The sequence below is a fragment of the Peromyscus maniculatus genome, chromosome 5 (assembly GCF_049852395.1).
Source record: "Peromyscus maniculatus bairdii isolate BWxNUB_F1_BW_parent chromosome 5, HU_Pman_BW_mat_3.1, whole genome shotgun sequence".
NCBI classification, from domain to species: domain Eukaryota; kingdom Metazoa; phylum Chordata; class Mammalia; order Rodentia; family Cricetidae; genus Peromyscus; species Peromyscus maniculatus.
In genome coordinates, this window is record NC_134856.1 from 80,692,856 (window position 1) to 80,703,908 (window position 11,053).

Here is an 11,053-nt window from a genome sequence, read left to right on the forward strand (position 1 = left end):
AATTGCCACCACCTGCCTTCCCAACATAACTAATGAGGTCCTGTCCCTCAGTGATGAAGACTGAAAGTTCTGCATGCCTCTTACTGTGTCGGATAACCAGTGGGTCTTTCCGGGGTGTTAATAAGCTACTAATCACGTGTGCCGGTTCTTCTATGTAACATGAACTCTCTTCTCTTCCTCCTTCCGCTCTCCTTTGTTCAGAGAAGCAACAGAAAACTCTCCCATCATGGATGGGTCTGAGTCTCCAACTCACCAAAGTACTGATGAATAGAGGTATTGTAAGGGAACGTCTTGTTCTTCCTGCCCACGAGTGTGTGATCCAGATGTCCTGCATATGTGCTGCTTCTGCCCATGTCATAGTTTCCAGTAGGAAATGTCTGAATGGTGTGGAAGCTATTATTTTTATGTTTTATTTCTAGATACATGTGGAGCTCTGTGTTTGGATGTGTGTTTTTACATCAGATGTAGAATAGTCCACATTCTCCTTCCCAGAAGAAATCACCATAGTATAGTTAGACTTTCTAGGCTTTAAATACAAACAAAAAATAAGTTGTAGAGGTTTGTTGTTTACCAGGTTTGTAAGTAGTATCTATGAAAACAGCATCACTGTTGTTTAAAACAAAATTGAGCCCCGAGTAAGTATTTAGTGCTTACATAGAAGTACAAATTTAAGTCAAAGTGCTGAAAAAGACCCAGAGGCGAGGGATGCCTTTTAGTTCTCACACACACTTCGTGAGCCTGGCTTTGAAGAACTACAGTAAGGCAGAGAAACCGTCCCAAGAGCAAAAACCACAGGTGTGGATCCCAGCAGGGCTTGGGAGAAGAGCAAAGAATCCCGTATAGCAGTAAAGAGAGAGGAGCACTTTAGCCTGGAATGCAGGACAGGACAAGACCACGAACAATTTTTTACAGTTGGCCAAATGGGGATTAGGAAAGCAGGGGAGGAAGGTGGACAGCTCATCCTCTGGTGGCAGTGAGGGGACTGAGAGACAATGATGGCACATTTTCGAATTTGAGTTATTTTTCTCTTCCTATATGAAGGGATTAAAATGTGCTGAGTGATGGTAGTAGAGACTTAAACAGCTCATGTGGGAATATGGTTTAATCAGTTCAAAATAAACTAAAGACAATACTGCTGGGTAGCAGCTCACACCTTGGCCAGCGGAGCCATGACACAGAGGTCTCATTACCCTGGCTTTATGACCACTGGCCTACCTACAGCACTGTTCACTAACCGAAGTATGTCCAGCCCGTGGGTTTGGTATGTTAAAACCCATATCTCAATTCACAGTGCACAGGGAGATATGGCATCATTCAATATTTAGTTATTACTCGCTTTTTAAAAAGTGATTTAACTCCAGACTATTTAGGATCCAACATACAAGAGATTCAGATTTGTTCTATGACATTAAGCTGTTTGAGATGGTGTTTTCCAACATGTGTTCTAGAGGTGTGAACAGTGATATTGTGTGAGACACTCTAAGTGAAACAAAGTAACGCATGACTTCTCAGAGCCTCTGGTATGTGCTCAGTGTACGCTATGATTGAGCCCACATCACACTGTATCAGAAACAATCTTCTAGAAGTTTCTAGGAAGCTGTACCAGTATTTGCTGCACAGGAAAGAGACGCCAACTCGATAAGCTTAAGCAAATGAACGTGTATAAATTGCTAAGCTGGGAAGCTGAGGCAAAGCTAGAGCCGAGCTCCCTAGCTGTTCCATCCCCACATCAAGGAAATAAACATCCTCATGTTTTCAAAGTCAAGGGCCATCTCTGAACCAGTGAGTGTAGCTGGAGAACCTAATGGGCAGTCCTAGGTCACGTGTTCCCCTGGTAGGCGTAAGAGCACTATGAAGGGACCGTTCCCTGGAGCCATGCACGTCTCCAGCAGAATCCAACCACCTTTCCCATTAAAAGTTCTTGGTTCTTTTGACACAATTTACAAAAGACAGTTTCGCAGTGGCAAGACATTGTTTGCAGAATGAGTATAATTGCATCATCCACTCATTTACCCCCAAAACACAGATAAAAAGACGCCCAGGACCAGTGTCCTAACTAAGGCCTTGCCTTTGCTTCTAAAGCCACATTTAATCAGAATTAAGCCCATGGACTTCCAGTGCTCCAAGCACAAGGCTGTCATGGAAACGACCAGAATACTTGGAGATGGCTTGGGATTTTTCCAGCTTTCATGGACTTTGCTAGGTCCGCCGAGGGATATTTACAAAGTATTAAATACTCAGTGTATTCCCGGAGAAGTAAGCAAATCAGGCAGTAGTGAGAGTGCTGGTGGTCTTCAGGGAGGCTTTTGAGATTCTCTTTAGAAGAGGTCGGCATCTCTTCCTGGTACCCATCTCCTGAGTATGCCCCTAGCCCAAGGCACGGGAACTGAAGGGTAGCTTGGGGACAGTTAGGACTCCCTTTAAGTAGGGCTGCAGCCACTCACCTATGTGAGCACTTGCTGATTCCTAGGAATCACCCTAGGCAGTAGGGAATTAGTAGGTTAGAGGAGCACCCATCTAACCTACTAATAATACTTATGCAAAGAACTTTCTAATTTCTTCCATGTATACTTTTCTCTGTAGAGAAATAGATTTTTATTTTATACTATTGTTTGGTGCTGAGCATTAAGCACAGGACCATTATATGCTAAGCATGCTTTCTACCACTGAGCTACAGGCCCAGTCCCTGTATGTTTTTTAAAATACTTTTATAAAATAACAACATTATTGATTTAAAAAGCATAGTCATATGCCAGGCGTTGGTGGCGCACGCCTTTAATCCCAGCACTCGGGAGGCAGAGCCAGGCGGATCTCTGTGAGTTCGAGGCCAGCCTGGGCTACCAAGTGAGCTCCAGGAAAGGCGCAAAGCTACGCAGAGAAACCCTGTCTCGAAAAAACCAAAAAAAAAAAAAAGCATAGTCAGGTGGTAGTGTCACACCTTAATCCTAGCACTCAGGAGGCAGAGGCAGGCTGATCCCTGTGAGTTCAAGGACAGCCTGGTCTTTCAGGACAGCTAGGGCTACACAGAGAAACCCTGTCTCAAAGAACAAAAAAAACAAACAAAGCAAGGCTCCCGTGTTGACTGTTCTTCCAGGACAGTGATAACTAACCACAGAAGTGCAGTTATCCCTTGGGTCATCAGACTTACATCAGTAAGGCAAACCGCTGACTGTCATGTAGGAAGTTATCCTGAGGAATACAGCCCCAGGGGCTCCTCAGCTGACTTCATCTGAGATCATGGATGGGACTTTCCAAGTTCCCAGTAGTGCATTCCCCATGCCAACCTCAGCATAGGCAGCAGGCTCAGGCCTGGACATGAGCATTTCTGAGGGTACCACGTGACCGTTGTTAACTTGTACTTCCTGAGGTTTCAGAGGTCCCTTTATGTAATCTTGGTCTCCGAACGCCTTCCATACACCATGTGCCATGGAGACTGCCACGTCTCACCATGTGTGGAGGGCACGTCACTCCACATGCACCCTGAACACAGACCCGCCTCTACTTCTCTCTTCTAACTCATCGTCTCCCCTTGGGTCCACAGGAGCTACAGTGATAGCTGCTTCCTGGATTCCTCCCTCTATCCAGAGCTAGCTGATGTCCAATGGTACGGGCAGGAAAAAGCCAAGCCCGGGACCCTCGTGTGAGCCAGCCCGGCCTCTTCTGACCGCCGCACGCCATTCTGAGTCACCTCACTGCCTCTCAGTTGCCTTACCCAGACACACTGTCACCTGCACCAGCTTCGGCCCTTGGCACTTTTTTTCTCCTGTCTCCATATCCCCTTCACCCTCAAAAACCTGACTGAGGAGACATTCTGGAAGGTTCCGATCCCACTGTGTGTCCCCTGGCTCTCTTACCCAGAGAGCCAGGCAACAATCCTCAATGGCACCGTGGTGGTTTCCCTCTGCCATGACAGCTCCAGGCCAGGAACTGTCAGGGAAGCCAACACATGCAATTCCTGTGGAAGAGAAGCATTGGTAAAGAATGGAAAACAGACCTACCAGTGTGCAGAGACCGTGATGCTGCGTCCAGCTGCCATTTCACCTTAGGCCAACTGAGCGCGTCAAGAGGAGGATGCCTCCCGGGGATATGCAGTTTACACCTGACATGTTCTGTATTCTGTAACGAGACAGCCTGCACGAGTACCTACGGGGAAGCGTGAGAAAGAAGACCAGCGCTTCGGAGACGCATCGGAGGGTCACAATTGGTTCTATGCTGCCAAAGATTCGACACATTCAACAATAAACAGATACGAGGGGCCAAGAGGAATACACTGTTTCTGCAGTGAAATTTCTTTTCAGTTCTAAACTGCTTCTATGCAGCACAAGTGAGAAGTCCACCATCTGTAAATCATGTCCTGTCGTGACCCATCTCCTGTCCAGTCCACTTCTCCCCACCCGAGAGCCTGGAAATGAACCTAATGGGACCGTGAAGACGGAGGAGGCTTGGCTGGCAGGCACAGAGTCTGTCTGGACACGAAGGAGGAGCAGGGCACTGTTAGGACCGCCTGATACAAGGGCCTCCGCCTACGTCCCCAAAGCTGCTTTCCTTTTGGGATTGGTCAGAAGCTAAAGGTGATCATTGCCAAAAGTAGTCCTCTCTCATGAAAACAGCCAGTAAAAGTGTAACCTTTCTTCTTTGTACAAGGCGTTTCATTTTCTTTTTTATGGGAAACCAAGGGAAAAAGCACATTGCAGTCTATTTAAGTGTTTTACTGTCGTGGCTCATTTTGTTTGTTAACACTTGTGTGACAAAGAACTCAGATGGACCTCTCCTGTATGTCACTTAGTCAAAGAACCCAAGTATGCCCTTAGGTAGGAAGATTGCTTTTTTAAATGTGTCTACCAGCCGGCAGGCAGAGCCGAGTTGAGACAACTCAGCTCCCAAAGGGCCCATTCACCTCCAGCAGTATCCATGACCTTGATTTACCACCTCTGTCCACAGATACCAAGAGGAAAAAAGAAGGTAAAAAAAAAAAAAAAGAAAAAAGAAAAAAGATAAAAAAAAAAAAAAAGCATGCGTGCAAGCTGCCCGTTTACATGTGTTTTGAGCTATGCTTAACACACAACCAAAAAGCCATCAATCTTCAAAGGCCTCAAAGTTTTATAATAACTAACCAGTGAACAGTCTTAGCTGGGTTACCCAAGAAGGCACAAAAGACAGTTTCCGTGGAGGTAGTACATGTTACTATACGTGGGGCTTGTGGGGGTCACCTTTGGAAGGACTTCCTGTGGGAAAGGCATCCAGGAAGAGGAGCCAGGGTAGGAGTACTTCTGTGGGAAAGCAGATCTAAAAGTTAGCTGTGGCATCAAAAGAAAAACCCTTGTTGCTCGTGTAGGTGAATAAAGAACAATAGACTCCACCAGACGAGGAGGGTAAGAAATGGACACCAGAAAGTACTATCCCTGTTGCTTACTCTGCAGTGGTTTGGAAGGCTCTGGAAGCCACCAAGCGGGGGCATTTACACCAGGCAGAAGCACCCATACCATGCGGTCTTGGGCCTCCTCTGCCATTTTTCTGTGGCCAATTCAAGGCTGGGTACCCCAGAGCTGGGCATGGCTGGCTTGATGATTCACCTTTCACAAACAGCACTCTTCCCGGACACCTCAAGGGTAACCCTGTAGATTGGTGGGAACTGGGTAATGGTACAAAACCAATCTGAGGCTTTGACAGAGATGGGGGCTATCGGTTTGTTTGGTTGGGTTTTTTTTCTTTCTCCTAGTATGTTAATCAGATCTGCAAAAGGTTTATTCGGGGATTTTCCCCCCTACCTTCCCTAAAAGGAAATGTGACACATTGGGTCAGCCCCCCCCCCCAAAAAAAGGAGATGCCTGAATAATTAGACTGAACTATGGTGCAACAGGAAAAGTCCAGGGAAACAAGGAACAAGACAAGGTTACATAGTTGCAGGTTATAACACAGACCTATAACATAGTTTGAAAATCAGTTCTGAATTCCGTTGGATCAATGAGAGAGGCAGAAAGAATCTAAAATGTAATACATTTGGGAGCAGAGAGGAATTGTATGGGAGCTGTGAATACCATCAGGATAGTCTGGTAGTGAGGACAGAGATTAAGTAAAACAGGTTTTACTGTTTAGCTGTGTTCAGTTAATACAATGTACATAATAAGCATTAGTCCTTTGAGACTGACATGATAAATGGTCAGTGTGGTGGTGAACTCTAGGTGTTGTATTCAAGCACCTGCAAACGCTTTACAGATCCCTATTTCTTTAAAGGAAGATGAGCTATGAAGCCCCCAGTCTGATCTAAAGCCCCTATTGGATTCTTTGGGTACATGTAAGAAATTGCCTGTTTCAACCAGAAGACTATGTTGTGAGCCAGGTTGGTTTATTTTGTTATATGCAGGTGAGTGTTGAAACTGTTAAAATCCCAAGTTGTTTTCATTCAGTATTAGTTTAGTTCTAAATATAGCAAACCTCATCCAGGTGCTATCAGATGACCAATTACTGCTTAGTTAACTAGGTGTAAAGTTTTACATATCCATTCATGTCAATAGTTTATTACAAGTTGTGTAAAATGGACTCTAGTTTAATAATGGGGGGGAAAAGATTAGGTTGCTCCTGAAACTGACTGTAGAGCATGTAAAATGATTTTACTGGATTCTGTTCAACTGTAATCAATGAAAAAGATGTATGTTGTAGACAAAGTTGCAGAATTAAAAGAGAAATCTGCTTTTAATTTATTCTTTTTGTATTAAGAATTTGTATAGTACCTTTACATTTTGCAGAACAGTGTTGTCAACACTTATTAAAGCATTTTCAAAATGAAAACACCCCAGTCGCCTCTTGGACACTGTTTGTTTCTAAATGATAAATGTGTACCTATGCTCCAGAAATCTGTATGTCAAGTGCACTGGGCTCTTTTTTAACACACACACACACACACACACACACACACACACACACACACACACACACACACGCACTGGGCTCTTTTTTAACACACACACACACACACACACACACACACACACACACACACACACACACACACAGTATTCCTTTTGGTTTGGGCTTGTTTTTTAGATACAGTCTCATTCCGCAGTCTATGCCAGCCTGGAACTTACCATATAGCCCAGGGTGGCTTTGAACTCACAATCTTTTTGCCTCCAGCCTGAGTGCTGGTATGTACCACCACAACCAGCTGTGCATGGTACTGTTGGCTTGCCAGATGAGGAAGAGACGCTTGTTGACTTGGTAGAGGCTAGTTTTCTGTTAAATTATCTACCCTCTAAATCATACCACTGAAGCAACAGCCTATGGCATTTACAGAAGTACCCTAATTAAGATATATGGCTCCTGGCTTACTTCAGGCAACTGCTGCAATTGTATCTCTGACCCCTAACCTGACAGACATCTCTTTCCTAGCAGGAAACTAGAAGTCTAGCCTCCAGGAACACCCTGGATGGAAAGCCCTTCCTGATCACTAGAGTAAGACTCAAGCTCGCCAAGAAGAGTAACAATGCACCGAGAAGCTGGACCTGTCTAAAAATGAGCTAAAGGGACAGCTGACAACTTCCTGAACTCTGGCAACTGCCTGGGAAACTTCTTAGGGGAGTATCAGAGCATCCCAAAATAATCTACACTTGAAAAAGAAAAGGCCTCTTGTAAACATGCATAAAGATGCCAGAAATGAGGCTACACTCTAAGCCCCATCACACGAAAACAACTGGAGCCTAGGAAGATGGCACTGTCTTATGCTTCCTGTCCCTTTTATACACGCATGCACACACGCAGGTGTGTACACACGCAAACACACACACGTACACAGTCCTTCTTCCCCTCGCCTTCTATCAACAAGATAATGCTAGTTTCTATTTTGATTCCCAGAGAACACAAAGTAAACACCCTAATCCTGCAGAAAATACTAAAAATATCCAGCCCTTGACTTCCCAGAATATCTGTTAAAAACACTTACACAAAACTATCCCAAGAGGAGTGTGCAGACCCACTTGAGGACTGGTGAGTAGACAGCGGCCTCCATCAAGGCACTGCACATTGGTACAGAACCCATGTCCTCTAAAGCTTAGGGGTTCACGGATGAGGCAAAGAAGCACAGGATCGATATTTAACGGGCAGGGGACTCTACCACATTAAACTGGGAGGAGATTTGGCCAATTCCCAAGGATATCAGAATAATTGCTATATAAACAGGAGCTCTCTCACTCAGACCTTGTTCAAGGAGTTGGCCTCTTTGAGGGCAGAAGATGGGAGAGGCTCTAAGCACTAAGCCAAGCCCCCAGCTTAGTCACTTCTATTCAGCCAAGATCAGAAAGGTCGACATTACAATACTGCCGCTAAGTAATTGATAAGGCCTAGAGTTGTGTCCACACACACACACATGCGCGCGCACGCACGGGGGGTGGGGGGTGGGGGGTGGGGGGTGGTTGGTTAAGGAATTTTTTTTTTTAGTAGAAACTTTTAAGAATCTATCCCCATAAGCTAGTAGGTTCCTTTTGTTTCTCTTCTGCGTGCCCATTTCCCCTAAAACTCAGTCCAATCATGCACTCATCCACTCCACTGTACCCAACCCAGTCATCAAGATGGACTCCGCATGATGCCAAATGCAATAGTTAACTCTCTCTTGTCATTTTATGGGACTTACCAGCAGACACTGGATGCAGGCGATGCTCCTTGATTGACTGAAAGGCCTTCTTCACGTGGACCATATTCTCCTCTATCACAGTCCAAAGCTCTCCTTATCTTCATCTCCCTGACCTTGAAGTGTCCCACAGCTTTGTCCTTGGACTGCCTTACTCTCAACAATTACTTTATTTGGCTTCCTGTATTTTCTCACCACTATTACAAAATACCTGAGATTAAACAACCTGAGGGAAGAAGGCTTTATTTGACTCAGTTTTAGAGACTTCAGTCCATCATAGCAGGGAAGGTGTGGTGGCAGGTCCTCAAAAGGATAGGCATCTTGCTTCTTGGCTGACCAGAACAAAAAGCAATACTGGAACAAGAGGCAGACATAAACCCCAAAGACCACCCCTAGTGAACTTACACCACCAAGGCCCCACACCCCAAAAGCTCCATGATCTCCCAACAGAGTACAACCATCAAGGGACCAGGCGTTCAAACACATAAGCCTGCTGGGAACACTTCAGATTCAAACCATTAATGCTCACATCTGACCTCAGGTTGCTATGCCACCTTTACGCCAATGGCATCAGTATTTTCCACCCATCCTGGACCTCTTCCCTCAATCTGTACTTGCTAGTGCCTCCTCAGCAGCTAGATGTTTAACATGATCAATGTACAGAAGTGAACTCTTGACCTTCCCCTCCAAACATGCTCCAATGCCTTCCTCCTCGATTTAAAGGCAGCTCCATCCTCCTAGGGTTCAGGCCAAAGACCTTGCAATCATCTCTGACTGCTCTTTTTCTTCCCACATCTGCAGTAGACAAAACAGATAGGGATGCTCATCCTGGGAGATTTCTATTTCATTGTGGGAAAGGGGAAGAAAAAAAAAAACTAATCATTTACCAGAGTGACAGGAAGGCAGGGACACAAGATTCAGCCTATACAGAAAAGGCAATACCATTCATTTCCTCCAAGTCTAGTGAGAAGAAATGCCAGGAAGCTTGCAGATAGCGTTCTTAAGACTGCTTCCAAATTCAACTAGTGTGAGAAAAAGGTGAGGCCACCGCTCCATAAGACAGGTAAGAGGGCGTCAGGATACAGCAATCTCAAAGCATTCTAGTAAATACACCTGTGAGCCCTAGAATCAGAGATTCGGCTCAAAGGGATAGAACGCCCTCTTCTGCCTCCACAAAAGTGTGAAGGTGTGCATGCTCCCACACAGGAGAGCTTACATGCAAACACACAGAAATAATCAAATAATAAAACACCATGATTTTACAGAAAATACAAACATTCACACACAATTCCCTCTTCCCTCAAATCCTATGCTCTCAGGAATGCCACCATTAAACCAGAGAAAAAAGTGACATTCAAGCTGACATACTGGGCTGGGGACGGCCCAGTGGCTAAGAGCACTTGCTACTTACTCTTACACAGGACCCAGATTCAGTTCCTAGCACTCATGGCAGCTCACACCATCTGTCACTCCACTTCTATGGAATTCTGACTTCCAGAGGCACTGTCCAAATATAGTATTCTTACATACATGTTAGCAAAATATTAACATAAAAATAAATCTTTTATAAATGTTTTTAAAAGAATGACATATGACTTGATTTTTTTTTTTTTTTTTTTTTTGGTTTTTCGAGACAGGGTTTCTCTGCGTAGCTTTGCGCCTTTCCTGGAGCTCACTTGGTAGCCCAGGCTGGCCTCGAACTCACAGAGATCCGCCTGGCTCTGCCTCCCGAGTGCTGGGATTAAAGGCGTGCGCCACCACCGCCCGGCTTGACTTGATTTTTATAGGGTCTACCACACAAAGATAGCTGAAAAGATTATATCAATATCCAAGCTGGTCACAAGATTAGGTCTCTCCCATTAACAATTATTTAGCACAACAGTCAGCCTCACCATACCTGTGCCTAAGAGAATGTCTTAGACATGACATGAAGTCAGTCTTGGTAAGGGTCTTCATAAAAGGGATTGTATAAAGAGCCTTTTAAATGCAGGAAAGAGGTACTCAACTGAGTTACTCACTGGGCAAAGGCAAGTTAAATCCACCGTGTAACACTATGCTAAAATGAAAGTTACAGAGGACATTTCAAATGTGAACAGATGTAGAGAAACTAAATTCTCAAATCCCAAAAGCAGGAGCATACACTAGTATAAATGCCCTACATTGACCTTGGTATAGTCTCTATAGAAATTTATATTCACCAGGAAATGCATACACAGAGTTCATGCAAAATGGAACAACTCCCATAAATCACAACTATATAAAACAGTGAATACTAGAAACCTAAACTTTCACTGAACAAGTCAAACATAGGAAATCAAGCAAAGAATATGATCTCCGAATTAGGAAAACACACAAATACAAAACCAAGCAAATCTAACTTACCTGAGACTTAACAAAGTACTCAACGCTTTACAATCTGCTAAATTTCATATC

The 11,053-nt window shown here is 44.5% G+C and overlaps 1 protein-coding gene across 16 annotated transcripts in view; it reads left to right on the plus strand.

Moving 5' to 3' along the window:
* The window catches only part of Frmd4a (FERM domain containing 4A), a 749,198-nt gene extending 744,555 nt beyond the window's left edge, over window positions 1-4,643 (plus strand). For 12 of the 16 annotated variants that reach the window (XM_076572733.1, XM_076572732.1, XM_076572734.1 and 9 more), the window contains one exon: window positions 3,542-4,643. In XM_076572733.1, the coding sequence (XP_076428848.1) occupies window positions 3,542-3,644 (103 nt within the window). In that variant the 3' untranslated portion in view covers window positions 3,645-4,643. Of the gene's footprint in view, window positions 1-201; window positions 274-3,541 lie in introns of all 16 variants that reach the window. The other 4 variants (XM_076572735.1, XM_076572742.1, XM_076572741.1 and 1 more) reach the window with 1 other exon arrangement.
* Window positions 4,644-11,053: the final 6,410 nt, after the last annotated feature.